This window comes from Lissotriton helveticus, chromosome 3_1 (genome assembly GCF_964261635.1).
Source record: "Lissotriton helveticus chromosome 3_1, aLisHel1.1, whole genome shotgun sequence".
NCBI classification, from domain to species: Eukaryota; Metazoa; Chordata; class Amphibia; order Caudata; family Salamandridae; genus Lissotriton; species Lissotriton helveticus.
Window position 1 is genome coordinate 615,780,201 of NC_136061.1, and position 27,293 is coordinate 615,807,493.

Here is a 27,293-nt window from a genome sequence, read left to right on the forward strand (position 1 = left end):
TGTGTTCTTATGCCGAGTGGAATCTTAAGCATTTTGGGGGCCCTAGGCAAAAAATATTGTCGGGGTCTTTTTTTGGATCAACCTCTTTTAACTAATAATTTCCTGCTCATTGAATCCCAAATAATACCAAGGATAACTGAATTATAGTTACATTTTCTAAAATAGGGTGACAAAAACAATTGAAATATGACAGTGGGTTACAAATCCTTAAGATGGCACTATAAAGAAATCGCAATTTCCCCTGGGGCCCCCTGGAAGGTGGGAGACCTGGGCAATTGCCCACGCCTTAAAACAGCTCTGCTTATGCCCAAGTCGACAAAGTCCAACATTCAGCCAGAAACTTTGGAACAGTAGCAATGATAGACTTTAGCACCCTAGCCCCTGCAAATGAAATGTCCACTCTTTATCATGAACTTGCACCCTCAACAGATGAGCCTTAAAATCATCAAACCTTTTAATCTATTACCTTTTTTGGTTCTAATCAACTACTAAAGGCAAAGGAAGTTACACCAATGGAAGAACAATTCAATAGCAACAACCACTTTTCTGTACAATTTTGAAACACACAAAAGATATTCAAGTGGGAGACTTGCAATACTGAAAAATACAAATAGGTACATTTATTTTATAAAGATTCAATTTTAAAAGCCTGCAAAACACAGGCTTCTTTAGCAAAAGTAAAAATCAGAAAGAGTTCGAAAATTTTACTTCCTGGTTGGAGGATCTAAGCAGATACATGGATGCATTAAAAGTTAACAGAAAATGTTTACATATTATTCTATATGTCAAAGATGGGCAATAGTTTAATTTATCCACTTCCTGTCCCAACTGTCCTCACCTGCACATTCCCTGTAGTAGCCTCTTGTTTTATTTAAGCTACCAAAACACGGAAAAATTGCAAATTTGTATGCCCTTGGCAAATGACCTCCTCTTTCTTCAACTGCCACCTCCCAGCGAATGCCACCCACTAACTTTTCTGTGGTGGTATATACCTCTGGACAGAAACAGGGAGTTGCTGGGCATCTATAACGTCACAAACAAAAAACAAATAACACCCACAGTGCCAAAGACGTGGATTTTTTTCTTCCCTTGGGTTGAGGCCCACAGGCAGGGAAGCAAATTCTGCATCTGTGGTTTTCAGTTTTCTTTGCACTGCCAACGGCTAAACTTTATAAGCAATGAAAAATAATTTTTGACTGTTCTGCAGTTGTTGCCTATGTACAGTTCAATAATCCCTTCCAACAGACCATACTTCACAAACACCTCACACTCTCTCAGTCAATAGCAGAAGTGATGGTGGTCTTCTAGGAATGCCCATCTGTTGGCACTGTGACAGACGGAGCTGCACTTGGACCAAAGGGCGGCTGTCCATTAAAGCATCTGAAGGGCTCGAGTTCCTTGTACCTCCACCAGTGAAAGATGTTGTGGGATGTGCCTTGTGACACTATGAAGTCTCTCAGACTAACCTACTCCATGAACTACCACGGGCAAACAGTACATTACTTTAAATCCTAACCATGATTATCAAGTGAAAGGCAAATGAAGTCAGACTTGACAAGAAAACATCTAAAGAAACATAATGAGCGAGCATAAAGCACACCTTTTCTATGACAATCAGCAAGTGACATCCACGACCTACACAGGGAAATCACTAGAGCCCTGCCTTGTTTAAACACCGGCATCGTTAATTTTCTAATAAAAAATATGCAGTTATCTGAAGATTGAGTCGAGCCAAATAAGGCACTTTTGTCAAAAACTTTCGGTATTCACAAGGGAAAACAATTGTTCGAAAATGTCTTTGCTTGACAAATCAACTGAAACGTATAAATGGTGGTAGTTTTCAGAGTATTAACTTTGAGAAATCCTCAACAAAGTAGCTATCAACTGGCATTGCTGTGCGACGCAGGCCTTTTTTTTTTTTAATGAGTTTAGCTGGTAAATGTTACAGCACAGAATCCAGCAGGCAAATCCAGCTATAATTAGAACTGTAATCATCAGAAATTGGTCACCAATGGCTATCCTACCTTTCTAGAGGCCTCCAAGTGGGTCACAATCAAGGCCATATTAATCCCGTTGGGATCAGAATCAACTTAGGCAGCAGATCACTTCTGCAAATATTTCTTTTACTTTCTCTACAATACGACTGTATGGGTCTTACAAACCTCAAAGCACGTGCTATACCACAGCCCAGCATGTCTATGAACTCACAGTAGCTCGGTATTACCCAACAGCACTCTTACAAGCAGCAGGACATATGCTCAACCTGGATGGTGGCTGGTAGGTTACAGAACTGTCAATCTCTGTCCAACTACACTAGGTCCTAATTTACACATTATCACTAGGCACTGGAAGCAGCTGAAAGGAAGTGATACAATCTACAAGCCAGCTGGAAGGTGCTGTCCAGACTTTGCCCTGACGGACACGTGTTGGGCAATAGTTGGTGGACTTGTCGTAGATGATGTACTGGGTGCAGAAGCTCTGGTCTGAGGTGGCTTCTGCATGATAGGCAACTGTGTTGACCGTCTGGGTTACATCACTGTCTGGCTTTGGTTGCCGTGCTAGAACTTGTCCACCAGCTGCCTTCACCAGCTCCATCAGGTCTTCCTTGCAGTGGGTCTTAAACCATCCCAGAAAGAAGAAGTAGCAACCATCAAGCAGGTTGGGCAGCTATTACAACAGAAAGAAATACAACTTTGTCAGGTGAGAATTGATAAAATACAGGTGAGTGAAACACTGAATACATTATGACAAATAAAATATTCCCATTTGGGCCTCATATGAGGCTAGATGCTACTGCTGGAGATGTAGGTCATTGGTTGAAGTTCCCTATTACATGAAAGCTCAATGAATTTTCCAACGTATGCCCTCAATCCGTTTACCTTACCTTCATTCTATACCTTAAAGTCTGCTCTAATATGGAAAACTGCATACTCCAAACTCTATTTCAAGGAGTCACATCTGCAATTTAAAAGTATGGACATATTGTAGGCTATTACAGAATATTCTGTGTCAGGAAACAATGATCTAATTAAAAGCATTATCCAAGATGATGCGTTAATACTTGTCACACCGCGGCAAAACGCAAGCTAAAAAGTCTAACATTCTGGTCACAAGCCATCACACCGGCAGTTAAAAAATGCTGCTCTACCAGTTACACTAATATTGCTATCCAGTGATCGATTTTTCAATGAAATTAAAGACACAATTCAACTTTTCTGTTTTGGTCCTAATCTTAACCTGCTAAACCACTCTCTGTCAATACCCTCACATGACTACAATTAGCTAAATAAAAAATAAGTGTGTATTCAGAAGCATATTTCAATATTCAATCTAATACCCAGCGGCAGCTACTCCGTTATGGCGGAGGAGCGGCTGCCTACTACGAGTCGTCTCTCGCACCCGCCTGACAACACCCCCCCGCACCACCAACCGTTTCTGCTAATACCCCATGATTGGCCAAATATCCAGATGAATTTAAATATGGAGGCTTAGAAGTGTTTTATAGCTAAAGTTAAAATTCAATTACACACTTAAAACAACCAAAAAAAGCATGATATTTGTTTTTTGTCCAAGTAACTGGGTACAATTAAAGCATTAGAGAATCTAAAAATATCATCAAATAGGGGCATGAATTAAAACTGAAAAAATTCCAGATTCAACAATCCACGCCAGCTTAAACTCAGTTTGATAGAAAACATTTGGAAAAACTTGAAAACGTGAATTGTGGCTCGATTTTGACAAATATCACTGTAAAGTCAACCGTGGTATCGCTCTACTGACAAAGAAATGCATATTTTTTTTTACCAAAGTGAAGAAAAAGCTAGAGTTTTAGAATTAAGGACGACTTCATGTCTCATAAATTCAAAGGAAAGTATAACGTAAAAACTCCTTTGGAAACCATAAGTAAACAAAAGCAAATAAACACAAAAAAATAAGCATAAGAAAAAAAGCATCGGATCGTCTATAAATCCCACTTTTCAGTACCAAGGAGCAAAGCAGTTTTATTGTTTTATTTTTATAAACACGATACAAGTGCAGAGGTAAAGACAACCTACCAGATGCTCCTTGTTGAGTCGACCTCTTATGGGTCCACCGGGTACTTCATAGGGCTCCTCTAGTTCTCTTAATCTGCTCTCCAGACAGGCTTGAACCCCTTAAATTAGGATGAAGAGAGGGCGAGAAGAACAGATAAGTCACCTAGTGCCACATATCACAAAAGGTTCAGAGGCAGATTTGATGAGACTGATGCAGCGTAGTAGTAGGTGTGGGTTACAAAGACTTGGAAAAATCAACAATAGATTTCAACTGCTAGTGTAGTAAGTGACACTGCCCCTAAAAGACAGGCATATCTTCCCTGCTGGTGAAAGGGGCTCACATGCAAACTTCTAGATTTGATAAGCATGTGTCTGGACTTGTCCTCTATCCACCTCTGAAGACAGGGCATCAAACAGACCAGGCTTAACCACCAAAGAGGATAAACCGGAATGCTACCAGTTCTCAGCTTCAACAGCTGCCTTCACTAAAGTTAAAGTTGCTAACTTTTGGTAGCAATATTTCTGGCGGATGTATAATCTTCATGGAGAATCCTAACTTTAAGAATAACCTCCCCAGGTGTCAGATTATTTATAAAACTTTCTTTCCCAGCAGTAAGTCTCCAGCACCACCAGGTTCCAATATGGTGCTTCAGCTGCAACTCTGCCTGCATACCATAGGTAACACACTGCAAGCTGGCATTAGCTTCTGGATCTTTTACCACATCCCAGCAAACCGTGCAGAGAGGAACAGACAGCACATCAATGAGAGAAACTACAATAGTATAGAACAGGTTAGCTTACCTTAGGATCTGATTATACACTACACACAGGCTTCTCCAACAAAGAGCTCGAGAGCTACTGGCAGATCTCCAGCTACCTGTTAGTAGCTCTCCTGTATCCAGTTCAACCAAGCAAATTAGAAGTGTTTGCTTGTCTGGGTACCAAAACTAAAAAGTGTGTATTAGAGACGAACATGTTTGTATTTTCAGAACTGATAAACTGATATTCAAATTTCCAAAATCTATTTAAGGCTGATATTTAGTGTTAAATCATGAGGCATTAGGGATGTTTATTACTAATATTAGCTAGGTGCCAGGAACATTTGAGTTATTGCTGTTAGCCACGTAAAGGCATTCCAAACTGACAAAGCCCGTTATTTTTTGTGAAGTACTGCTGGCAAACCTGCCTGATGCACTGAGGTGATTAATGAGAGTAATAATCCACAGGGTAGCAACCAACAGAATATTATCTGCTGTGGTCACTATTACAACACTAATGATATTAGTAGCTCAGGATAAGTAGATCTTATTACAGAAAACGATAGAGACCTCTGCTACAGATTCACCTAGAGAGGAGAAAGGGTAATGAGAAATATGCAGGAAGATTAAGTATCCACTAGAAATACTGTTACCGAAGAATAACTAGGTTCTGATGGATATATCTTCTTCCAGTTTTTCCACCCTAATTGTCTGAAAGAAATACATCCTGGAAGGAAGAAATTAGTAGTGCACAATAACCAAGGAACTCTCCATTGGAAGGGTTTGCCAGTAAGGAGTCGTAAATTATAGAGAAATTAATAGTGCACAATAACCAAGGAACTCTCCATTGGAAGGGTTTGCCAGAAAGGAGTCGTACGTTATAGAGGGGAACCCCTCTATAATGTATGATTGCAAATCTTTGGGAAACTGAGGGCTCATTCTTCAACGTTCTCACTCCTTCCTAGTTTAAAGGTTTGCCAGTAAGGACCCTTGTGTCTGGGGCAAGTTCAATATAAGAAGTTACTTACCTTTGGTAACACTCTTTCTGATAGAGACTATCTGCAGATTGCTCACCTTTTGACTATTTCTACAGGCACGGGACTGGATCTGGAATTTTTTGAGCAGTACCTTTGTGCCGTCTCATGGTGCCTGGCTACTCCGAACTGACACGATTTTGCAACAGACATTACTTGCAGAGCCAATATAGATGCCACTCCAGCACACTGACTTCTGTTGCTTTCCAGGCTGTCCGTGCCCCCAGATGCAGAACATAAACAGCAAACTGGCAGACTAGTGCCCAGATTCCTAGACTTGGGATCTTTCTTTTGGACAGAGTCCAATTGACAAAACAGTTCAGTGGGGAATCTACAGTTAGATAGAGTCTCTACCCTAAAGAGCATTACCAAAGGTACGCAACTTATTCTTCTGATAGAGACTTCTAACGGCAGATTCCTCACCTTTTGTATAGTTCCCAAAGCAGTACCTAGTTGGAGTGGTCTGTGATTTGTTCAAACCAAAAATTCCTCTAGGGCCAAGAGGGTGAGGTGAGAAATGTCCCTCTCGGTGAACTTGGCTGTCAAAACAGTAGTGCCTCCTGAACATGGCCCACGTAGGCACCTAATAAATGCCCAGGACAGAAATGCCACCTGATAAAGCAGTTGTAACAGATTTGGCTCTGGTGGAAAGAGCTCAATCCTTTTAGGTGCTGCTTCTGGGCCAATGCATAGCAGATCATATTAAAGATGATCCAGTGAGAGACGGTAAGTTTCTTCACAGCTTTGCCCTTTTTTGTTCCTGCAAACCCAACAAGGATCTGATCGTCTACTCCGTGTTCTCTGGTATGATCAATGTAAAAGTTCAGTGCTCTTTTGGGGCCTAGGCAGTGGGATCTCCTTGCCCTAGAGGTGTAAGGCAGAGCATAGAAGGCCGGAAGACTGATGGTTTTGACCGACATGGAACAGCATTACTACTTTTGGAAGGAACAATACCAGTGTCGGCAGAGCATCTTTGTATGGGAAGATGGTAGTGTACAGTGGGTTGTCACAGAGCATGGTGCTCTCTCACCCCCATGCCAATGATATGACAATTATGAACACGTCTTGAGGGAGAGAAGCCGCAAAGGAGAGTGGTGCAATGGCTCACAAAAACTTGCACATCAAGTATGTGAGGACCAGGTTAAGATCACACTGCAGCATTAGAAAAGGAGAAGGAAGAAAAAATGCTGGAGTCCTTTCAAGACACATCACAACAGGTGATTTAAATGATGAGGGCTGGTTGCCCCAATGACAGGCGTATATAGTTTTGTTGAGGGACACTGGGCTAGCAAGATAACACCAATCACCTCTGAAGAAAGGTCAAAGGTGTTCAGCGGTCGCCGCTCAATCTTCATGCATGCAGGTGGAGATTGTGAAGTCCCAGGTATAAGCCCTTTCCTCATTGCAAAAACAACAGATCTTCCCTGAGGGGTATACTTATCGGAGGAAAGATGCTCATGCCCAGGATCTCTGGATACCGTACTCTATTTGTCCAATCGGGGAACAATAAGATGACTTGGTCATTTCGGTCCTGATCTTCAGAACTCTGAGCATGGGAGGTATTGTCAGGGAGGCATACAGATGAATTGAGTACCCCATAGGCAGAACGTGTTTTCACTATAAAGACACCTTGGGAATTCCAGCATGCAGAACTGCTGACATTGTGTCTTCTCAGAGGTGGCGAAGAGATCATGCCAAAGCTATTTCCATGCGATAAAGAGACCTTCCAGCACCTCCAGGTGTAATTACCACTCGTGGTCCAGTGGGCCTCGATGGCTGAGCTTGTCTGCCCTGGGGTTCAAATATCCTGGCAGGTGGTTCAACGCCTGGAAGATTACTTGATGGAGCAGCCATCTGTAGCGGTGCAATACCTCCTGGCACAGGTCCACGACTCTACTGCACACTGTTTGCTGCACTACCACATGGCTGTTGTGTTGTCTATGAGCACCAGCACCAGCCTTCCCTTGATGGCAGGATGGTTTTCAATGCCTCAAAGCTCCAGGTAATTGATATGGAACTGGGCCTCCGCCAGAGACCAGAGGACTCTGATCTCCATCTCTCCGAGGTGGGCATCCCAAACAGAAGTGAAGCATTGGTCACCACTGTCCGCTCTGGGTTGTGTAGGGAGAGGAGTTTGTCACTGACCAATCGCGGTTGAGCACCTACCACTGCAGGGCTTCTGAAGTCTCCATTGAGATCTCAAAAAGATCAGAGAGGTACCCCTTCATGCTGGGCCCACTGAGACTTCAGATGCCAATGTTCACTGGAATCCAGGACCAAGGCTTAACCATCGGACCATAGCGTGAATATCCTGGAACCTCTTTTCCAGAGGGAGGGCACAAAAACAGACTGTGTCCAAAATGGCTCAGTTGAAAGGAAACGACTGAGAAGAAGTCAGGTGTGGCTTTGGCATGTTGAGAGTGAACTCCAAAGATGTCAGGAGATTCACCGAAGTGTGGAGATGAGTGAAAACTTTCAGAGGCAAGCCAGCCTTCAGGAGGCAGCAACAGAGACAAGGGACGACTGAGAACCCTGACCTCCAAAGATGTGCTGCCACGAATGTAATCACTTTTGTGAACACCTGAGGTGCGCTGGTGATACCAAAAGAGTTTACAGTAAACTGAAAATGCTCCTGTCCCACCCAATATGAACCACAGATAGTGCCTGTGGGCCTCCAGGACAGGTATGTGGAAATAAGCATTCTGCAGCTCCAACACTACCACATAGTCCCCAGGATTGAGAGCAGACAAGACTTGGGTCAGGATGAGCATTCTGAATTTGTCCTTCTGGAGGAAGACGTTGAGAGTGCGCAGGTTTAAAACAGGAAGAAGAGGGAGTAACAATTATGACTCCCTTCCGATACAGGCACATTCTCGATAGCCCATTTGGCCAAAAGGGCTTGTACCGCCAGCATTAAGATGGACAGATGGTCCTCCGTCAGGTCAGGTGTTCCGTGGACAGTGGAAGTTGATGCAGGATGGCCAAGAAGGGTAAGGCGAACCTCTTCCAGACAGGTTGCAGGACCCACCTGTCTGATGTTATGACCTGCCAACCTGGTAAAGATCGCCCTTTGGTGCAGCTTTCTTTGAAGCGCTTAATAGCGGAGTCTGCTTTATCCCCAAAAAGGAGAGTCGGATCGAGAGGCATGTCCATAATGGACAGCTAGACATCGCCTGAAAAATGGTTGCTCTCAGCAAGGCATGGCGTCGAATAGCGACACAAGTGGAAATGTCTCGCCCAAAGGAATCTGTAGTATTCAAGCCACAGTGGACTGCTAATTTAGCAGCATCACAACCAACTTGTACAGCTTGTGTCACTACAGGACAAACGCTTACCTGGACACCTGGAAGGACTTGAGCAACAGAATCCCAGAGAGCCTGAGAATATCAGCTAAAAGGAAACTAGCACTGACTAACCGGAGAGCCAAATTGTGGATGAAAAGACCCTCTTCTGAAATGTCTCGACCCTTTTAGATTCCTTATCCGGGGGAGTGGGGGTAGTTGGAAAGGCATTTGTGTTTGTCTGACTAGTGGAGGCTTGCACTACCAAGCTCTAGGGAGGGATGCGGAGTCAAAAAAGCGGGGTTGCCAGGTGCAGGGTGATGGCACTGCACAATTTGGTGATTTGCAGGGAGACTAGAACAGGGTTTGGCCTAGGCCCCCAACAGAATGCCAGTAAGGGCCTCCTTAAAAATCAACATGGGTTAAACATTGTTTTTCCCTGGTTGGAGAACTTCAGTCAGCACATTGTTTTAACCTCCAAGGTGAGGAGCTGGAGGCTGAGAACTTCGGCCACCCTCCCCGTAAGACCACTGGCAAGGAGGGACTTTCTTTGGTTGTAGGCCTTGGGGCGAGACTAGGCCGGTATTAGGAGAGGTGGCAAGGTCACAGGAATCTTGGAGGTTCTCAGACCAGTTGTCTTCATGATAGGGTTTCACAAATGCATCATACTCATCATACTCCTTATCAGAATCAAGGAATATAGTGTATGAGTCCTGCCCTGAGAACAGGGACATTAAGTGGCTTAGATGGAGAGGGGAAAAGCTTTGGTCCAATGAACATCGAGCACAGCCCGGATAAAATTCAGGGCACAATACCATGCGCCTCATCCTCCGGCGTCATTCCAGACACTGGTGTGAGCAATGGAGCCAGAGGTGAAGTCAGCAAGGGTGCCGGTAAAGTTTCAGTGGTGGTAATAAATGGTCTAACTGGTACCAAGGGAGAACCTATCGGCTCTGTGGGACTCGCAGGCATGGCAGAGGAAGTCAGAAGGAATCAGAAAATTGCAACATGCCCCTGTGGAACTCTTTAATCTGCCTAGGAGAAGCAGGTGGCCCGAACACAGAAGTTGTGCTGGCACTAGTTACGATATTGTCTCTTAAGTCGCTCAACTTTAAGAGTGAGATTGATAGGCATGGTAATGCCATTGCACCTTCTCAGGAGTATAAGAGTAGCTGGAAGGAATTCTGCTTGGATTTTATTTGATTTTCCTTGGACTTAACCAATGATTTGGAGCTCGATGACGATCGACTTCGCCACTTACTTTTGGACCCAGGAAAGGGACCGGGACTGACCCTGAGACTTGGAACTGTCCCAGAGTAGGGTCTTCCAATGCTTGGTGACGTAGGACATCACCTTGCGGTCCAGAATAGGCTTTGGATTAATCGACATGCAGTCACTGCACACCTTAGAGTTGGGCTCAACCCCAGACACCAAGCCAACCAGAGGAGGGTCTGAAACAGACATTTGCTTGCAACATCCTGTGAAAGGTTTAAAAGCTATCATTTCGAACGGTGACATTTCCCTTGCTCACTTTATAATTGTGAGCAAGGGAAATGTGTTAAAAGAGACAAAAGGTTGCTCAGGAGACGTGTCTGGTTGCGTGGAAACAAAGGACCGGACAACAGCGCAGGGGAGTGGTGCCTTTATTGGCTTTGCACATCATCTCTGTAGCGGAATGGTGTCAGTGTAGAGCTGCACGTTGCCAGGGGCGTGGTTACGGCGCCGACCGGGATGGCTGCGTGAGCGAGTCGCTCCGCGCCGAGTCCCGTCAAACTCCTGAAATAGCTGGCCCCGCCTGACCTGGCAGCTGGATTTGAGCTCCGGTGGGGTCCCTGAACTAACGGGGAGCGTCTGACCCCCGTCGGAGCCCTGGGCGCTGCAGGCGGCCGGACCTGCCGTCCTGCTCGAGGCGGCTGAAGGACAAAGCCAAGATGGCGGCGCCAAGCGAGCGAGCGCCTGGAGAGCGGCGCGCTGTGGGGTGCTGAGCGACCTGAGGCACCTGAGAGCCCTTGCGAGGCAGGGCGCTGGTGAGGGGCCCGAGGAGGCGGGACCGGAGCGACGGTAAAGGACGGTGGCGCTGCCTAGGCGCGAGCGGCGCCCCTCCCCCACCTGCTCGCCTGGACGGCAGGAGAGTGAAGCCCTCACTCGCGCTGCACCGGTGGCGGCGCGGCTGGTGACTGTGGCCGACCCATCTCAGGGGATACTGAGGCTGAGACCGCCGGGACACGGAGGAGGACGGCGAGTTGGCCGTGTACTGAGGGGGCAGCTGCCCAGAGCAAGTGGACACCCGGCTGGCCGCAGGAGGGGGTGAAGCAGCAGGGGCAGTGAATGGACCCCGCAGTGTACTGACGCAGCGCAATCTGGTGCCGCCGGGGGCGGGGGGCTCAAATTGCCTGGTGGGGCGCCCCTGCCTCCCAGTCTTCCGTGGGGGCCCGTGCCCCTAGCCCCTGCACTTGGATGACGCACTGAAGATTGCGGTGGGGCTGCACGGCGTCCATCCCCGAGCTGGTGGTTGGCGACGGAGCGCCTTGGGGGGACATTTGGCACTGCCTGGAGACGGGGGAGCTGCGCATCGTGTGAACTGCCATTGGGCTGCGCCGGGTGTCCCTGGGAACAGGAAGGAAGGAAGGGCGGCTGCAGCCGACCGTCATTGAAGGAGGCGGTTTGGGTGGCACGTTTCCCGTCGTCAAGATGGCCGCGCTGGGGGCTGGCCTCGCTGCGCCTCATGAGCGGGGGGACGGGACGTCCGAGGCCGCGGATGGCGATGCCCCAACGGAGCCCTCACCACAGGAGCTGCGGCTGACCCGCCGTCTTGATGCCATTTTGGCCGCGATCACTACCACCAAGGATGAGTTGCACCAGGATATTGCGCAGGTGGCGTCCGGGCTTGGCTTGCTGAGAGCGGATCACGCCAAGCTCTCTGACCGTGTGAAATCTAATGAACAACTGCTCCAGGAGCTGAAACCGGCGGTGGTCACGGCGGAGCATAAACTTGATGACGTTCTCCACCGACTGGCGATTCTGGAGCGTCGAGCAGAGGACGCGGAAGGACGCAACCGCCGGAACAACGTGAGGGTGGTGGGGCTTCCGGAGAAAATTGAGAAAAGTGATGCAGTGGCCTACTTGGAGGACTTGTTCCGCACGGTGGTGGCGCCGGAGGGCCTCTCCCCCTTCTTCTCCCTGGAAAGAGCGCACAGGGTGCCCGCGAAGCCCCCCCTGGAGGGCCGACCGCCCAGACCGATGGTGGCCAGACTGCTGCACTACAAGGATCGGGATCTGCTGATCCAAAGGGCGAGAGATCATGGGCCCTTCCAGGTGGACAACAGCAAGGTGACGATCTTTCCGGACTATACGCAGGAGGTACAGCGGAGCAGGGCGTCCTTTTTGTCGGTAAAGAAGGAGCTGAGAGAGGAAGGGATCCAATACTCCTTGCTTTTTCCATCCAAGCTGCGGATCATTGTTGACGACAGGGCTCACTTTTGCCAAACACCCGATGAAGCATGGTCCTGGCTGGAACAGTATCGTGCAGGGACGGATCGAACGCACAGGCCTGCCAGGGATCGTGAGCAACCGGTCAGGGTCAGGAAGTCGCAGCGCATCCGCTCCCGGAATAGGTGCCAACGGGCCGAGCGTGAGGCGCAAATGCTAGCCGATAGACAGAGTGTGCTGGAGGCCACGGCGAACATCACAGGCTCGCAGCGGGATGACGCCTCCAGGGGTTCGGCTTCGGATGGTGAAGGTGAGAAGTCCGGTGGTGACGGCTCGGAGGAGGGGGGAGCGCAGGGGCCGGAGGTTACCCCACAGACATCTGATGGTATCTTTAATGGCTGAGGCGCATGGCCGCTGCACTTCTTATCAGGCCTGGACGCTCCTGACTTCTATTGGACTGCCAGGTTTGGGGCTGCTCTGGCAGTATGGGGCTGTGGGCGCGGGGTGGTTGCTCTGTCGTCCTGGTTCGGTGCTCCATTGTCCTCATCAGACCCTTAAGGTCTTCTGTGGTGTCGACCACAGATTAGTGTGATGTGTTGGGTGTTTGAGGTTTGGAACGGGGCTGAAGCTGGGTTACTAGGCCCTGTCCTGGGGAGGGGGGGGTTGGGAGTTACGGGGTTTGTTTTGGAGGGGTTGTGCAATTGCTGCGATGCGGGTCACATTTATTGGCGTGCGCCACTGTTGGGATTGATGCTCTATGGGGACGTTACCTAATTTGAAATGTGTCACATGGAATGTCCGGGGTATTCGAACTATGGTTAAGCGCCACGAGGTACATGCATATTTGGTGAGGCGGGGCGTTCAGATAGCGATGCTTCAGGAGACTCACTTGACACAGCAGGAATGTGGGGCCCTACAGAGGAGGTGGAGGGGTCAGGTGTTTGGCACGACTTACTCCGCGTTTGCCAGAGGGGTATTAATATGGATCAGAGCGGGCACACCATTCCAAGTCACAAGTCAAAGGATAGATCCGGAGGGTCGTTATGTGGTGGTGGAAGGACACCTGTGTGGTAGGGAAGTGGTGCTATGTAACATCTATGCCCCCAACGCTGATCAAGCGCATTTCTTTGAGGATTTATCGCGCTCCTTAGCGTATTATTTGGCAGGCCCTGTATTGCTGGCGGGGGATTTTAACTCCATTTCAGATGTGCTGTTGGACAGGTCACACCCGCCTTTGGTAGACTCCCCAGTGCGCAGACTTGCGACCCACAGGAGGGACTGGCAGGAGAGGTGGGGCTTAGTGGATGTGTGGAGGGCGCAGCACCCTGAAACTCGAGATTATTCCTACTTCTCGACGCTTCATGATCTGCATGTTCGACTGGATTCAGTGTTATGCTGCGAGTCTCTGGCGCAGATGGTGATTCACTCTGAATATTTGTCTAGAACCATTTCGGATCATAACCCACTGCTGATTTCTGTGCAATGGCAGCTGGCGAGATCGGCGGTCCCTACATGGAGACTTCGCCCGGAGACGCTGGAGGATCCGGCGTTCTGTGACACGGTCCGACAGGGTATAGACGAATACTTCACGGTTAATGCTGGGTCGACAGAGACTAGAGCGAATGAATGGGACGCGATGAAAGTGGTGGTGAGGGGGGTGTGTATGGGTCGGTTCCTGACTGTGAGAGGTACAGTGCTGAATGACCTCGCGAAGGCGGAGGAAGTGCTGAGAGGGGTGGAACGGCTGCGGCCCGAGCGACCGGAGCTGCAGGATAGCTTGTTGCGTGCTAAGGAGGCGGTGGCGACAGAGACAGAGAGACTGCGGTGCTATGATTATAAGTTGTATGCGGTGAAAGTGCATGACGAGCGAGATAAAGTGGGCACGCTCCTTGCGAAGTTGGCTGATCCGAACCCTAGAGGATGTCCGGTTATGAGTGTGCGCCAGGAGGATGGGGAGGTGGTTTATTCGCAATCGTTGGTCCTGGGGCGCTTTCAGTCCTACTACGCGAGCCTGTACACCAGCCACCTCGAAGTGGATGCCGCGGACATAGGCGATTATTTGGCTCAGATCCCTTTACCGGTACTGGATGAGGAGGAAGCACGGGATCTGGGGGGCCCTGTAACCCTAGCGGAAATCAGAGGGGCGATTAGTCATATGGCGCGGAACAAAACTCCTGGGGTGGATGGGTTGCCGATCGAGTTCTACGCCAAATTTATGGAAGTGTTGGCTCCCAGACTGCAGGTTGTGTATGCAGAGGCGAAACAATTGGGGCGGTTGCCTGACTCTATGACGGAGGCGCTGGTTGTGCCCCTGCTGAAGCCGGGCAGGGATGCATTAGATGTTTCTTCTTTTCGTCCGTTGTCTATGCTGACTGTAGATTATAAGATTTTGAGCCGAATCCTGGCCACCCGGCTCCTCCCACTGATGACCTCTTTGGTGCATAGGGATCAGGCGGGATTCATTCCCTCGAGGAGCACTTCGATGAATATCCGCCGGCTGATTGGGGTTATTGATAGTGCTGCCCTGGCGGATCCAGGCCCGGTAGTGCTGACGGTTGATATTGAAAAGGCGTTTGATAGCTTGGAATGGGATTTTTTAGATGGTGTGCTGTCGAAGTTCGGAGTTGGGGAGGGGTTCCGGGGCTGGACGAAAGTGCTCTATTCTTCGGCTAAGGCGAGGGTGCGGTTAGGGACCTTGGTCTCCTCGGTTTATCCGGTCTGCAGGGGCACGAGGCAGGGCTGCTCGCTGTCTCCTCTGCTCTTTGCTCTAGCAATGGAACCGCTGGCGGCGCAGGCGAGGCAGGGAGTTGTTTTTGACGGGATTGCGCTGGGGCTTGACTCGCATTATATTTCGTTGTATGCCGACGACTTGTTACTGTACCTGGCAGACTCTGGAAGGGCTCTTGAGGGCGCGGTGGACATGCTGGACAGGTTCGGGAGGCTCTCAGGCCTCAGGGTGAACTGGACTAAGACTTGTGTGTTTCCGCTGCGGAAGACCACGCTCTGCCCGAAGCTCACGAGGCCGGTAGTGTGGGAGCCCTCTTGTTTTGTTTATTTAGGAGTGCGTATCTACCATGACACGGCGGACCTCCTTGAGGGGAATGTGGGGCGCTGTGTTAGGGCGCTGAGAGGCAGTATGGACTTCTGGGCCTCTCTCCCGCTGTCTGTACTGGGCCGTGTGGCGCTGTTGAAAATGGTGGCACTCCCGAGGCTCCTCTATTATTTTAGAACACTGCCGGTGTGGATCCCGCAGGGTGTCTTTCGGGAGCTGAGGACGTTGGTGACCGGCTTTCTCTGGGGCCACGGCCGCAGACGGGTGGCATTGACCACCCTGATGAGACCCAAGTGTGAGGGAGGGGTGGCCGTCCCCGACTATGAGCTATACTATCTGGCAGCGCAGCTCCAGGTCCTGACGCAGAACGTGGCCAGAGAGTTCAGGGGGCCTGAAGATGGCCGGGGGGTTGGCATTCGGAGGTATGTCTTGTCGTCTATCGTGATGCAACAGAGACTGGCCAGTAGGGACCTCACGATGGAGGAATGGACGCTCAGATTATGTTGGAACAGGCACCTGAAGAGGGCTGGGAAGCGCCGACCGTACGCGCCGGAGATTCCGCTGGGAATGCTCACTGCCTTACCGCATGGGGGTGATTGGTCCCAATTGTTAGAGTGGGAGGACCTGGGCTTGCAGATGGTAGGTGACCTTTATGTGGACGGGACGCTGGCCCCGTTCCAAACCTTGCAGGAGCAATTCGGCCTGCCGAGTGGTACCTTCCTGTTGCATGCGGCGGTTATTGCGGCCCTGCAGAGGCATTGGGGGGGCGGATTGACGGAGCCGGAGGTGACGACGGTGTGCCAATATGTAGTGATGGCCGCGGGCACCGTTAAGGCGGTGACCTGCCTCCACAATAGGATGTTAAATGAAGGTCTGGCCCCGTTGGCTGAACTGAAGTCGCGTTGGGAGACCAGCGTCGGTAGGCAAATCCCGGACTCTGTATGGGGTCAGGTGCTCCACAGGACCTGGAAGGGGACGAGGAATGCGAGATTCCAACAGGTGCATTATTTTGTGCTCCATAGGGCGTATTTGACCCCGGAGAGGTTGCGGCGACATTTCCAGGTGCTTGATGCCATGTGCCCGCGATGTCTAGAACCTGAGGTGGATCTTGACCACATGCTGTGGGGTTGCCCGAAATTGGGGGACTACTGGTCTGAGATAGGGGACCTCTTGAATGCAGTCACGGATCGGGAGGTAGATTTTGACATGGCCGCATGCCTACTTCTTTGGTTCCCGCATACCAAAAAGACCAAGGTTACGAGCAAATTCATTGGGTTGGGACTGATACTGGCACAGCGTGAGATCACGTGGCATTGGAAGTCTAAAGAGGGGCCATCTGTACGGAGGTGGAGGAATGAATTGGTGAGGTGGTCGAGCTGTGAGAGAGTGTTACGAATGCGCCAGGCGACTAGGGCTGGCAACGAGAAGTGCTTGGAACTGGCGCGGTCCTGGGAGCTGGTGGTGCAGGCATTGAGGGACTATCTCACCGAAAGCGAGGACACTGATCAGTTATAACCAGGGGTTCCGTGTGGCTACTTGCTTGTCAAAGCTTTCTGATAGTTGTCACCCGAGAGCAGGAGGGGGATGGTGAACCCCGCATTAGCAGCAGTTGGGGGGGGGGGGGGGCGCTGGGAGGGAGTTGTATGAAGGAGCGGGTTGCCGGCTAGCGGCAACCTCCCGGAACCGATTGGCCCAGGATAGTACTTGTGATGCTTTAGTGACATGACATTAGAGTGGCCTGGGATCTGATGGAGAGTGTGGGTTGGTTGTTGTGGGATAAAAGCGGATACGAAGTGTTATACTTGACCTGTGTCCCGAATAGGGCATGCACCGAGGTACCTCCAGTGAACTGACTTATTGATGCGCCGCCCAGCCTCCGGGATGTGGGCCGATCGGCTGTGTACTGTATTATTATTGCACTGTATGATGGGGACTGTTGGTGTACGGGTTGGTTTGTTGGATGTTTTTCTTCCTGATTCTGCAATAAAAATATATTTCAAAAATAAAAAGAGCTGCACGTTGCCAACTGACGGCGCAGAGAGGTACTGCTCAAACGTTTCTAGATTCTGTTTGACACCTGGTGAATTTTTCAAAAGATGAGGAATCTGTGGTTATTAGTCTCTTGAGACTTTTTTTTTTGTAAAATTTTTATTTTATTTTGAGTTACATAGAGAAATAAACAAAGGGCTGCGGGGGAACCGCACAGTACCCAAAAGCAAGGTAAGAGCCTTGTACGCACATCAGCAGTGTCCCAAGCTATAGCAAACGCATATCCAGACCAGGCTCAAAACAACAGAGCAATTAGGACCACCGTACACAGTGCGCTATCAGCTTACCATTAGGCCGGGCCAGCTAAGACGACCAGTGCCGCAATGTACCGGACCCCAGACCTCCAGGTTCCATACAAGCAATGCAGATAGTCAAATCGTGGATCCTCCACAGCCCAAAAAAACCCAAACAACCAACATCCCCTTCCCACCCCCTCCCTCCCCCCCGGTGGTGACGCCATTCACTCAACACTCAAACAGATCCACATCACACTTGAAAGAGGTGCATCGACCTCACCGAGGCCGGACATACGGCCGAGGGCAACCCCTTAGAAAGAAACGTAACCAGAGGACCCCACTGATACCGGAAATTCTTATACTGGCCCAAGAAGATGTCCGCCACTCTCTCCAAACTGAGCAACCTCCATAACCGCGCATGCCACAGTGAGACCGCCGGGGCCTCCTTCTTCTTCCAGGCCGCTGCTAGTGTGAGCTTCGCTGCGCCGAGGCACAGCCACAAAATCTTTTTATCTGCCCTGGTCTGATAGATTAGGCCAGGATCACGCAGTCCTAGCAGGACGCAAGCCATAGAGTCATCAATGGGATAAGTCAAAATGTCCTTCATATGGGAAAGGATTTCCTCCCAATACGGACGGATCACCGGGCAGTCCCACCAGATATGGCGGAAATCCCCCAGAAGTCCGCAACCCCTCCAGCACTTATCCGAGGTCCCCGGGAAAATGCGGTGAAGCCTAGTCGGGCACATATACCATTGCATGACCGTTTTGAGGTGGGCTTCCCTCAAGTGCAAGGAATGGTTAAAGGACGTCAAATCGCGCCACAGCGCCGACCATTCCGCGTCCGAGACCTCTCGCCCCAGCATTTCCTCCCATTGCCCCATGTAACGAGGTCGAGGAGTTATCGTCGATTGAAGCAACAGCTGGTAAATGAAGGAGATGGCCCCTTTCATGGCAGACGTCCGCAAAATAAAGGCTTCAAACGGCGTCGGCGGTCTCGTAGCCGCCTCCACCACTCCAGGTGACGTAGCCCAGTGAAGCAGCTGAACATGCCGGAATTGCTCAGTCTGGGGGACCCCATAATCTCTCATACAATTAGCGAAAGTGAGGGTGTCCAGGCCATGGAACAAATGGGTCAACGCCCGACACCCCCCCTCCCTCCACACCGCAAACGGTCCTTCATGTAGCGCCGGCGGGAAAGCCGGGTTGTAATGCAAGGGCGTAAACGGCGAAGGGAATGTGGTCCAACGGTCATCTCCCGCCAGTGAGTCCCACACCTTCAACACCGTGCCGGTGGGGGTGCTGATATATGCATTGAGGGGGCGGTCCTTCTTTGGTTTCCAGGCCAAGTCCCAAATTGACCTACCGGCAACGCATCGGTCCATATGGAGCCAGTGTTTCTCGGAGGTCTGTTGCGACCACTCTACCAAAACTCTCAGTTGCGCCGCTTTGTAATATAACTGCAGGTCTGGGAGCCCAACCCCACCCTCTGATCTCGGTCGACGGAGAACTGCATATGACACCCGTGCCTGACCCCCCTGCCACACGAAACGCAGTAAGGAAGTCTTGAGGTGCCGAAAGAAATCGCTGCCCATGGGGATAGGCAAGGCTTGGAATAAATATAAGAATTTAGGGAGGAGGACCATCTTCACGGCATGGATTCTGCCCAGCCACGACAGAAATTTCGGCTTCCACCTGTCCAATTCGGCCCGAGATTTCGCCAGCAAGGATGGGAAATTGGCCTGGAACAGCCCGCCCACCGTCGGTGTCAGATGGACCCCCAGGTAGACAATCGAACCTGCGGCCCAGGCTAACGGAGTCAGCGGCCGCACCCGGTCCCTCTCAACCTGCGACAGGGTAAGGTTCAGGATGTGCGACTTGCTATAGTTGACCTTAAAGCCCGCCACTTCCTCAAATTCCAGCAATGCCTCCCTGACGTAAGGAAGCGAGCTCTCCGGATCCGCAATAGAGAGCAAGACATCGTCCGCGAAGAGCGAAATCTTATGCTGCTCCCCCGCGAATGGTAAACCTCGGATCCCCTCATGCTCCCGCACCGCCACCGCCAGCGGCTCGATGCTCAGCGCGAATAGCAGGGGGGACAGAGGGCAACCCTGTCTAGTGCCGCGAGTGTGAGCAAAGAATGCTGACATATGACCATTCACCGCAACCCGGGACCTGGGGCAGCAGTAATTAGCCCTCACCATAGCGATGAAGGTCTCCGAAAAACCAAAGGCAGTCATAGTATTGAAGAGGAACCCCCAATCCACCCTATCGAAGGCCTTCTCGGCGTCCAGGCCTACTAGGACCGCCGGTATACGAAAGCGTTCCGCTTTTTCTATCAGATGCACCACCCGACGTGTGTTATCATGCGTCTGGCGCCCCTTGATAAAGCCAGACTGGTCCGGGTGGATCAGCGCCGGCATAAGGTCTTGTAGCCTACCTGCCAGGATCGCCGAATACAATTTAGCGTCCAGATTAAGAAGCGCTATCGGGCGAAAGGAGGCACACTGTGTCGGATCCTTCCCCGGCTTTGGCAAGACCGTAATCATCGCCTCCGCCAGGGAGCCAGCGGAGGAACCAGAGGCGGCCATGTCATTAAAAAGAGCGACCAAGAAGTCACAGAGCTCGGAGGCGTAAGATTTATAAAACACAGCAGTGTACCCGTCCGGGCCAGGCGCCTTGTGAAGCTTCAAGTTCTTAATAGCCGCTAGCACCTCCTCCCTGGTAATCGGTGCCCCTAAGAGCTCATTCCATTCCTTAGACACCTGCGGAAGGGTTAGGCGCCCCAGGTAATCTTCTTGGGCAGCCGTTCCTATTTGCTCCCCCTTGTATAGGTCCGAGTAAAAGCGACCAAAGATGGCCGCCTTCGTCTCGTCCCGATGCTGCAGTAGTCCAGCAGAGTCGCGGATCCCTCCAATGTACTCACGCTCTCGCCTGTCACGAAGCTGTCGGGCCAAGTGCCTCCCCACCTTGTTGCCACAAGTGTAGGACTGACGGCCCAACCTCAGAAGGGTGAACTCCGCCCTGTTACTGTAATGGGCCCTCAGTTTCCCCCGTACCGCCGTGAGAGGCCGGAGGGTCACCCTCGAGGGGTTGAGTTTATGTGCCTGCTCGAGAGTAGCCAGCTCAGCCTCCAGGGCCTCCCTCTCCTTGCGTCGCATCCTATTGAGCTGAGCGTTAAGGCCCAAGCAAGTGCCCCTGATGGACGCCTTAAAGGCATCCCACGTGTTGGGCACCGAGGTATCAGACGGTGGATTGAGGGCAAAGAACTCCCTAATGGCCACTCGCAGCGCCTTGTTAGAAGTTTCGTCCCGAAGCACCGATGCCGGGAAGTACCACTTCCGTTGCCCGGAGCCTGTCGGCGACCAGCGCAGTGTAAGCACCAGCATGCTGTGGTCCGAGACCGAGAGGGGCAGTATGGTGGAGTCAAGGACATCTCCTCTAAGAGCCTGGCTAAGGAATATATGGTCCAGTCGTGAATACGTGCGGTGCACATGAGAAAAAAACGTGTAATCCCTGGACGTTGGATGTAGAGACCGCCACCCATCAACTAACCCCATGCCCTCAACCGTTTGCCGTGACACCTCTGAGAACACACCAGTATCCGCCCTGCGAGAGCCAGAACAGTCCAGCTCTCCGTCCCACACCAAATTACAGTCCCCCATGATGAACAACTGCCCTTCAACAAAATCACCCACTTTACGCAACAAACCTTGCAAAAACTTATTCTGGCCAGTATTAGGAGCATACAGCACAATAAAGGTACAGAGCCGCCCCTGAACCAGCCCCCTCACCATCAACCAGCGGCCCTCCCTGTCTGTGCGAATCGCCTCAGGCTGGAAACGCAGCGAAGCACGGAAGAGAAGGGCCACCCCCTTGTGCTTTGTGGACGCAGAGGATCTGTATATCAGAGGGTATGCCTTATGCTTAAGACGCAGCTCATCTGCGCGTGTAAGGTGAGTTTCCTGCAGACCCACTATATCTAACTGGTGGTCCGTTATATATTTCCACACCCTTTGCCGTTTCTGTGGAGAGTTCAGTCCCTTAACGTTCCAGGTTCCTATGCTAACAGGCATCGGGAGACAAAAAACCAGAATCCTGTATAACTCGGGGGCAGGCCCTCCACCCCTGCCGTAAGATGCCCTGGTTACAACCCATGGTAAGAACAGGGTCCCGCCAACCCTCCGCCCCACTGTCCCAACCTCGAGTCCCAGGCCCACCCGCCTCGCATCCCCCATACCAACAGCACCTCCCATTCTCCCTCTCAGCACCACACAACACCATCCACAGCACGACTGCGTCACCACCAACCCCCCCCCCAACCCCAACACCCCAAACAACCCCCCCAAGACCCTCCCCCCCCCAGAAACCCCCTCACAAACCATCAGAAGTCCAAAGGGGCCCTCCTTGGGAGGGCTAGGAGACATCGGCCGATGTCCCCCACGAATCTCGTACCTGGGTGTCTTCTCACAAAGTACACACGAACCCACGGTACCTGCAGGGGTGCGCCCCTCCGGCGCCATCCAGAATCCTCGTCAGAAATCATGCCGCCCCGGAACCAAGTTGAGAGGCTGACAGCGTGACAGTGGCAACCGAGGCCACCGCGTCGACCCGTTCTTGCATGCTGGTGGGCCTGTCAGGCACCCTCCTCCCCCCCTCCCCGCCCACCCTGTGCCAGGAGGGGGACCTTCGCCGGCCCCTAGCAGAGGGACTCCTATCGCCAGGTGAAGCATCCGGGCCGTCGATCCCCAGTAGATCCATGGCCACTTGAAGGGACCTGATCTGTTCAAGCCTGTTGTTCCAACGAAATATGATGCGGAACGGGTGGCCCCAGGAGTAAGCAATGTTGCGGTCCCGCAGGAAGGCAGTCACTGGTCTAAACTCACGCCGTTTCTGTAGAGTAGAAGCCGCCAAGTCCTGGTACAGCTGCGGGTGGTGCCCACGAAACTGGATAGACGTAGCCTCCCGGGCCTTCTTCAGAATGCGCTCTTTCAACTGAAAATCGTGGACGCAAACGAGGATGTCAGGCGGAGGGCCCCCCCCGCGCCTAGGAAGACCAACCCTATGGGCCCTGTCCATCTTAACATCCGTTAGTTCTTCGTCACCCAAGATCTGCCGGAACAGCTCCAGTACATAGCCTCTCAGATCGCCGGACTCCCCGTCCCAAGGCACCGACTTAATACGGATGTTGTTCCGTCTGGAGCGATTCTCCAGGTCCTCCGCGTGGGACTGCAGGTCCAGATTCTGTTCCCTAAGACGCAGCACATCCTGTTGCAGCTGATGTACATCATTAGCCAAGGTAAGATCATGGTCCTCGAGGGTGGCTACCCTCTCGCCAACTCCATCCAGGTCTCTCCTCACCTCCCTAAGGTCCGACGCGAGCTGGGACCGCAGCTCTGAGATGTCATCTTTAATGGAAGCAAATAGCTCCGTCATGAACGCTTTTGTGACCGGCGCCTCACCGTCTCCCGACGCGGAGGAGGAGCTCCCCCCAGGCGATGGCGGAAGATGGGAGCCCCTGGACAGGCCATCCTTGTTAGTCTTCCCCCTCCTCTGGTTGTTCGCCATATCAAGACCGGCCGTGTGCGTCTCCCCAGTCCGACCACCAATCGCCGGTGACCACAACCCACAGCGTCAATCGCCGGCCACGAGATGGGGCGACCGAGGCGGGGCCCCCTTGGGACCTTCTTCGATGTGTCAGGGCCGCTATCGCAGGTCCGCTCCTCTGCACGGCCAGCCCTCCAGATCTTGCGGCAGCCCCCACCAGGCCACAGGTCAGTTGTGCTCGTGCCCCCAAAGACCAGGGAACGTCTCACACGCTCGGGCCACTGCTCCGCGAGGTAATGGCGCCCGGGGCGCTGCACGGCCAGGCCCTCCAGGTCAAGCTTCACTCAAGTTGTAGGACGCAGCAGAGGCTCCAGATGCCTCGCCTCCCCCTCCACTACAGACCGCCGCCGTCCCTGTCGCCTTGTAAGCGGAAGCTACTTGCGGCCGCAAACCTCAATCGTCCCACTCAAGGGGGCCGCCTAGCCCGCACCAGGCCGCCTTCACTTCCGGCCAGAGCTCAATGTCATCCCCTCGTAAGTCCGGCCCAGCAGTCCGGCTCAATCGGCGCCCTTCACGGGCCAGATCGCGGCCCCGAGCCCCCCGGCCGCCTCCAGGCGCTCACCTCCCTCCGGTCTGCAGGGACTCTGCTCCACCGGTCCGCAGTCAGCCTCCGGCTCCGCCGCCGCTCACACAGCTCGACACACGGGAAGGGGGTAGCGGGGCAAACGCCGACCTCCGGGGATCCCGTCGGCTGCTGAAGCTCTCGAGGTGCCTCTCCAGGCCTCGGGCCGACCTGCAGTTCCTCTCTGCGACCGCTCTGCCTGCACTTCCTGTCGGCCTCCCTTCTACTGCAGCCCGGCGTCGGACAGGCCCTCCGCCGCCTCCGCTCCAAGAGCGCGCCTCTCCTCTCGGGACGCTTTAAGGGACCAGCGCCGCCACCAGCACTCAGCCACAACGCTCCGGTGCCCTTTGGCAATAGAGCCACCGGTCAAAGCACGGTTCCGGGGGTGCTATTCGGTGCTTTGTTAAATTCGGCGCCGGAGGGAACGCAGAGAACGTCTCACTCCGTCGCCATCTTCCTCTTGAGACTTTTTATCAAAGATGTTTAACTCTATTATGCACAACGATATTTATTTGTCACAATTTAAAATCATTTACAATCAAATGAAAAAAACATTCAGGACAGCTAAGTTGGCATCATCAAACAATGTCAAAGATTAAACAAATCCACCCATTTTCTTGAGTAGATATTCATGCAAAATGGAAAAAATAAAAACCCTTTTAATAATTGTAGCAGTGCTAGTATTTACAATAACTGTTTACACACAAAAGTATTGGACTCTCCACTTAAGAAAAATAACAATTGGTCCTAAAATGCATGCGTTATTGCATAGGTGTTCTGAGGATCACCAAGAGAATGCTTGGCAAATGCTACATTTTAGTCTATTCACTTTCCCTGTTTGATGCTTTACTAAACCTTTCTAGAGATGCAGCTGAAAGCAACTTGGTACATGGTTTGTGATTGTAGAGTTTCTGCAGGTCCAAGTTACAACTACTACTCAAATGTTCTTCAGTTGACATGCTAATAGGTATTATCGATGCATTTCAACCTCAGTTCCATTTGAAGGAGAAGTCAATAAGTTCTTCATCAGGATGTAATTTAATCTTCAGTCTTCCTTAAGTGTGGGATGTCCTGGGTCATTTCTTGTGCCATTGCCACCTATTCATAGCCCTGCGGACGTACGCCCTGCTGTTTTCAGGAAGCAGATAGTCTTTCTTTTGGGAATGACCTATTCTACTTTTTTGCAGGTCAAAATAAAGGCCAGCAGCATCAGCCTCAGAATCAATTTTCATGTGACCATGGTCCTTATCAAACATAGTTATAGCACTGTGGCTGATAACTCCTTCATACGGGCATATTTTGGAATCCTAGTAAGGCACTTTTCCCCAAGGAACGTTTTGGTATTCTCTTTTGCTGCCCAGAATATTTCAGCTGACTATAAAAGCAGCAGCGATACAGAGTCCGAGCAAAGTGCCACGGTCGGCATTGAAGATGAGGCTGGCCAGACAGCGGGTGACACCAGAGATTATGAACACTGTCGGTTGGTGTCAAGCACAGATTGGCTGGAGTCACCAAGCCCAAATGTCATTGGGGAGTGGCCTAGAGGGTAACAAAGCCACCCAAGACATCCAGCATGATCAGATAGAAGACCTTAAACTGTGCAGGGTTGGCATATGGAGCAGCGTATTCCTGGCAGAAAATGTTTCAGCTTTAGAATCAGCTAGGAAAATGAGTAAAGCCAGGATTGAAGAATGGTGAGTCCCGGAACTGGGATAATTTTCTTGGAAAAGAAGAATCTTGTAGTGTAGTTCCTATATTCCCAATAGACTCTGCGCATTGGAATAATATATCCTGCAACTTAGACGTAGGACCGAAGTCGACTAGGTCTCTGCCGAATAGATTAGACTTAATTGTGAGTGCCAGCTAGCTCAGAGGTCACTAGAAACTTTCTCGAATAAACAAGAAGGGATTAGTCTCTGACAACCATATAACATGACAACTTTGTTTCCCCAGAATGAAACGTATCTCTAGAGTCGCGGAAACAATAGATGGCTATTTCACTCAGTCAAAGGTGCATGCTTCGTTTCACCAGAGTTGTTTAGAAATAGAGACAGGCGTTTTCAATAAAAGTATTTATTGAACAGTCTTATTTCTTAAGCATAAGAAATGCACTGCTACAATTGAAATGCTAGTTAAGAAGTACAATGCATATAATACGAATAGTATTATAAAATAGTAAAAGCATTATATGGTTTCTAAGCCATATACATAAAATACATAGAATGCATAAAATACATACAATGATAAAATAATGGCTAAAAGTACTCAACTGGTGCTTCCAATATACGCCTACCCCGGTGTACCTAACCAAGCCTAGTACGAGGGAGGAATAAGTGAGGAGTAGTTTAGATTTTAGTATTTCTCTGCCAAGAATCTGTTCAAGAATTCCCTAAGGGTCTAATCAGCTCCGTACCTTGGTTTTAGAATGATAGAGGGCTGGTATCTCTCTCTCGGGACTCGATCTCCCAGCAACCCGCAAGGGTAGCCTGGAAACACTAGAGCTGGATTTCTCGCAGGAGAAAAGACAGCGTATTTTCAGTGCGTCAGTTGGAGGGTCAGCTTCCTTCGGCACTTGCAGCAGCACGGCCTCGGGCAAGTAGTTAGTCGATCTGCACCGGAACCACCGTGTGTTTGACTGGGCAAATGTAGGCATATTTATAGCCCTGAAGGTGCCGAGTCTGACGTAAGATTGGACATAATATCGTCACTAGTGCCTTGGTTCCTTGAAAACTCCCGGATTTCTTGGATAAATTAGTATTCAAGCAGGGGGAGGTTCCTGACAGCTGAAGGCTGCTTTTACCACGAAATCAATGTGGATTCTCGGAGTTTAGTGGAAGTAGCCATGCCGTATTAGGGCTGCGCAGGCTATAGCTAAATAAGGCAATGATTCTTTATGCCTATATAAGGACTGGATGGTTTATACCTATATATGGGCATGAATCAGGAAAAATTACACTAGGGTCCCAGATTCCCACATAACAATCTTTCTCCTTCCTATGGAACTTTTTGTGTTTCTGGTGGGAAAACCTCGTGGGGGATTATTCCCTACAAGACAATTATTATAGGGGAAGGTGTATGCTTTGGCATGTCAGTGTCCTGGTCAAAATTAACTCTGCCTCCTGTTCACTGATGGTCATTGGATTCATCAGGAAACATGTGTCACACCACACACAGTCATGATGTGAGTCAAGACATCACATGCAGCTGTCAAGTGAATTTGACATACATCCGCTTGCAGGGCTTGAATCCTGC

The 27,293-nt window shown here is 50.8% G+C and overlaps 1 protein-coding gene across 1 annotated transcript in view; it reads right to left on the bottom strand.

Annotated features, from left to right (window-relative positions):
• Positions 1-595: 595 nt before the first annotated feature.
• Positions 596-27,293, bottom strand: part of BARD1 (BRCA1 associated RING domain 1) — a 581,961-nt gene continuing 555,263 nt past the window's right edge. The window contains exons 10-11 of the mRNA XM_078680597.1: positions 4,056-4,153; positions 596-2,667 (exon numbers count right to left, since the gene is read on the bottom strand). Coding sequence (XP_078536723.1) covers positions 2,326-2,667; positions 4,056-4,153 — 440 coding nt within the window. The 3' untranslated portion in view covers positions 596-2,325. The remainder of the gene's footprint in view (positions 2,668-4,055; positions 4,154-27,293) is intronic.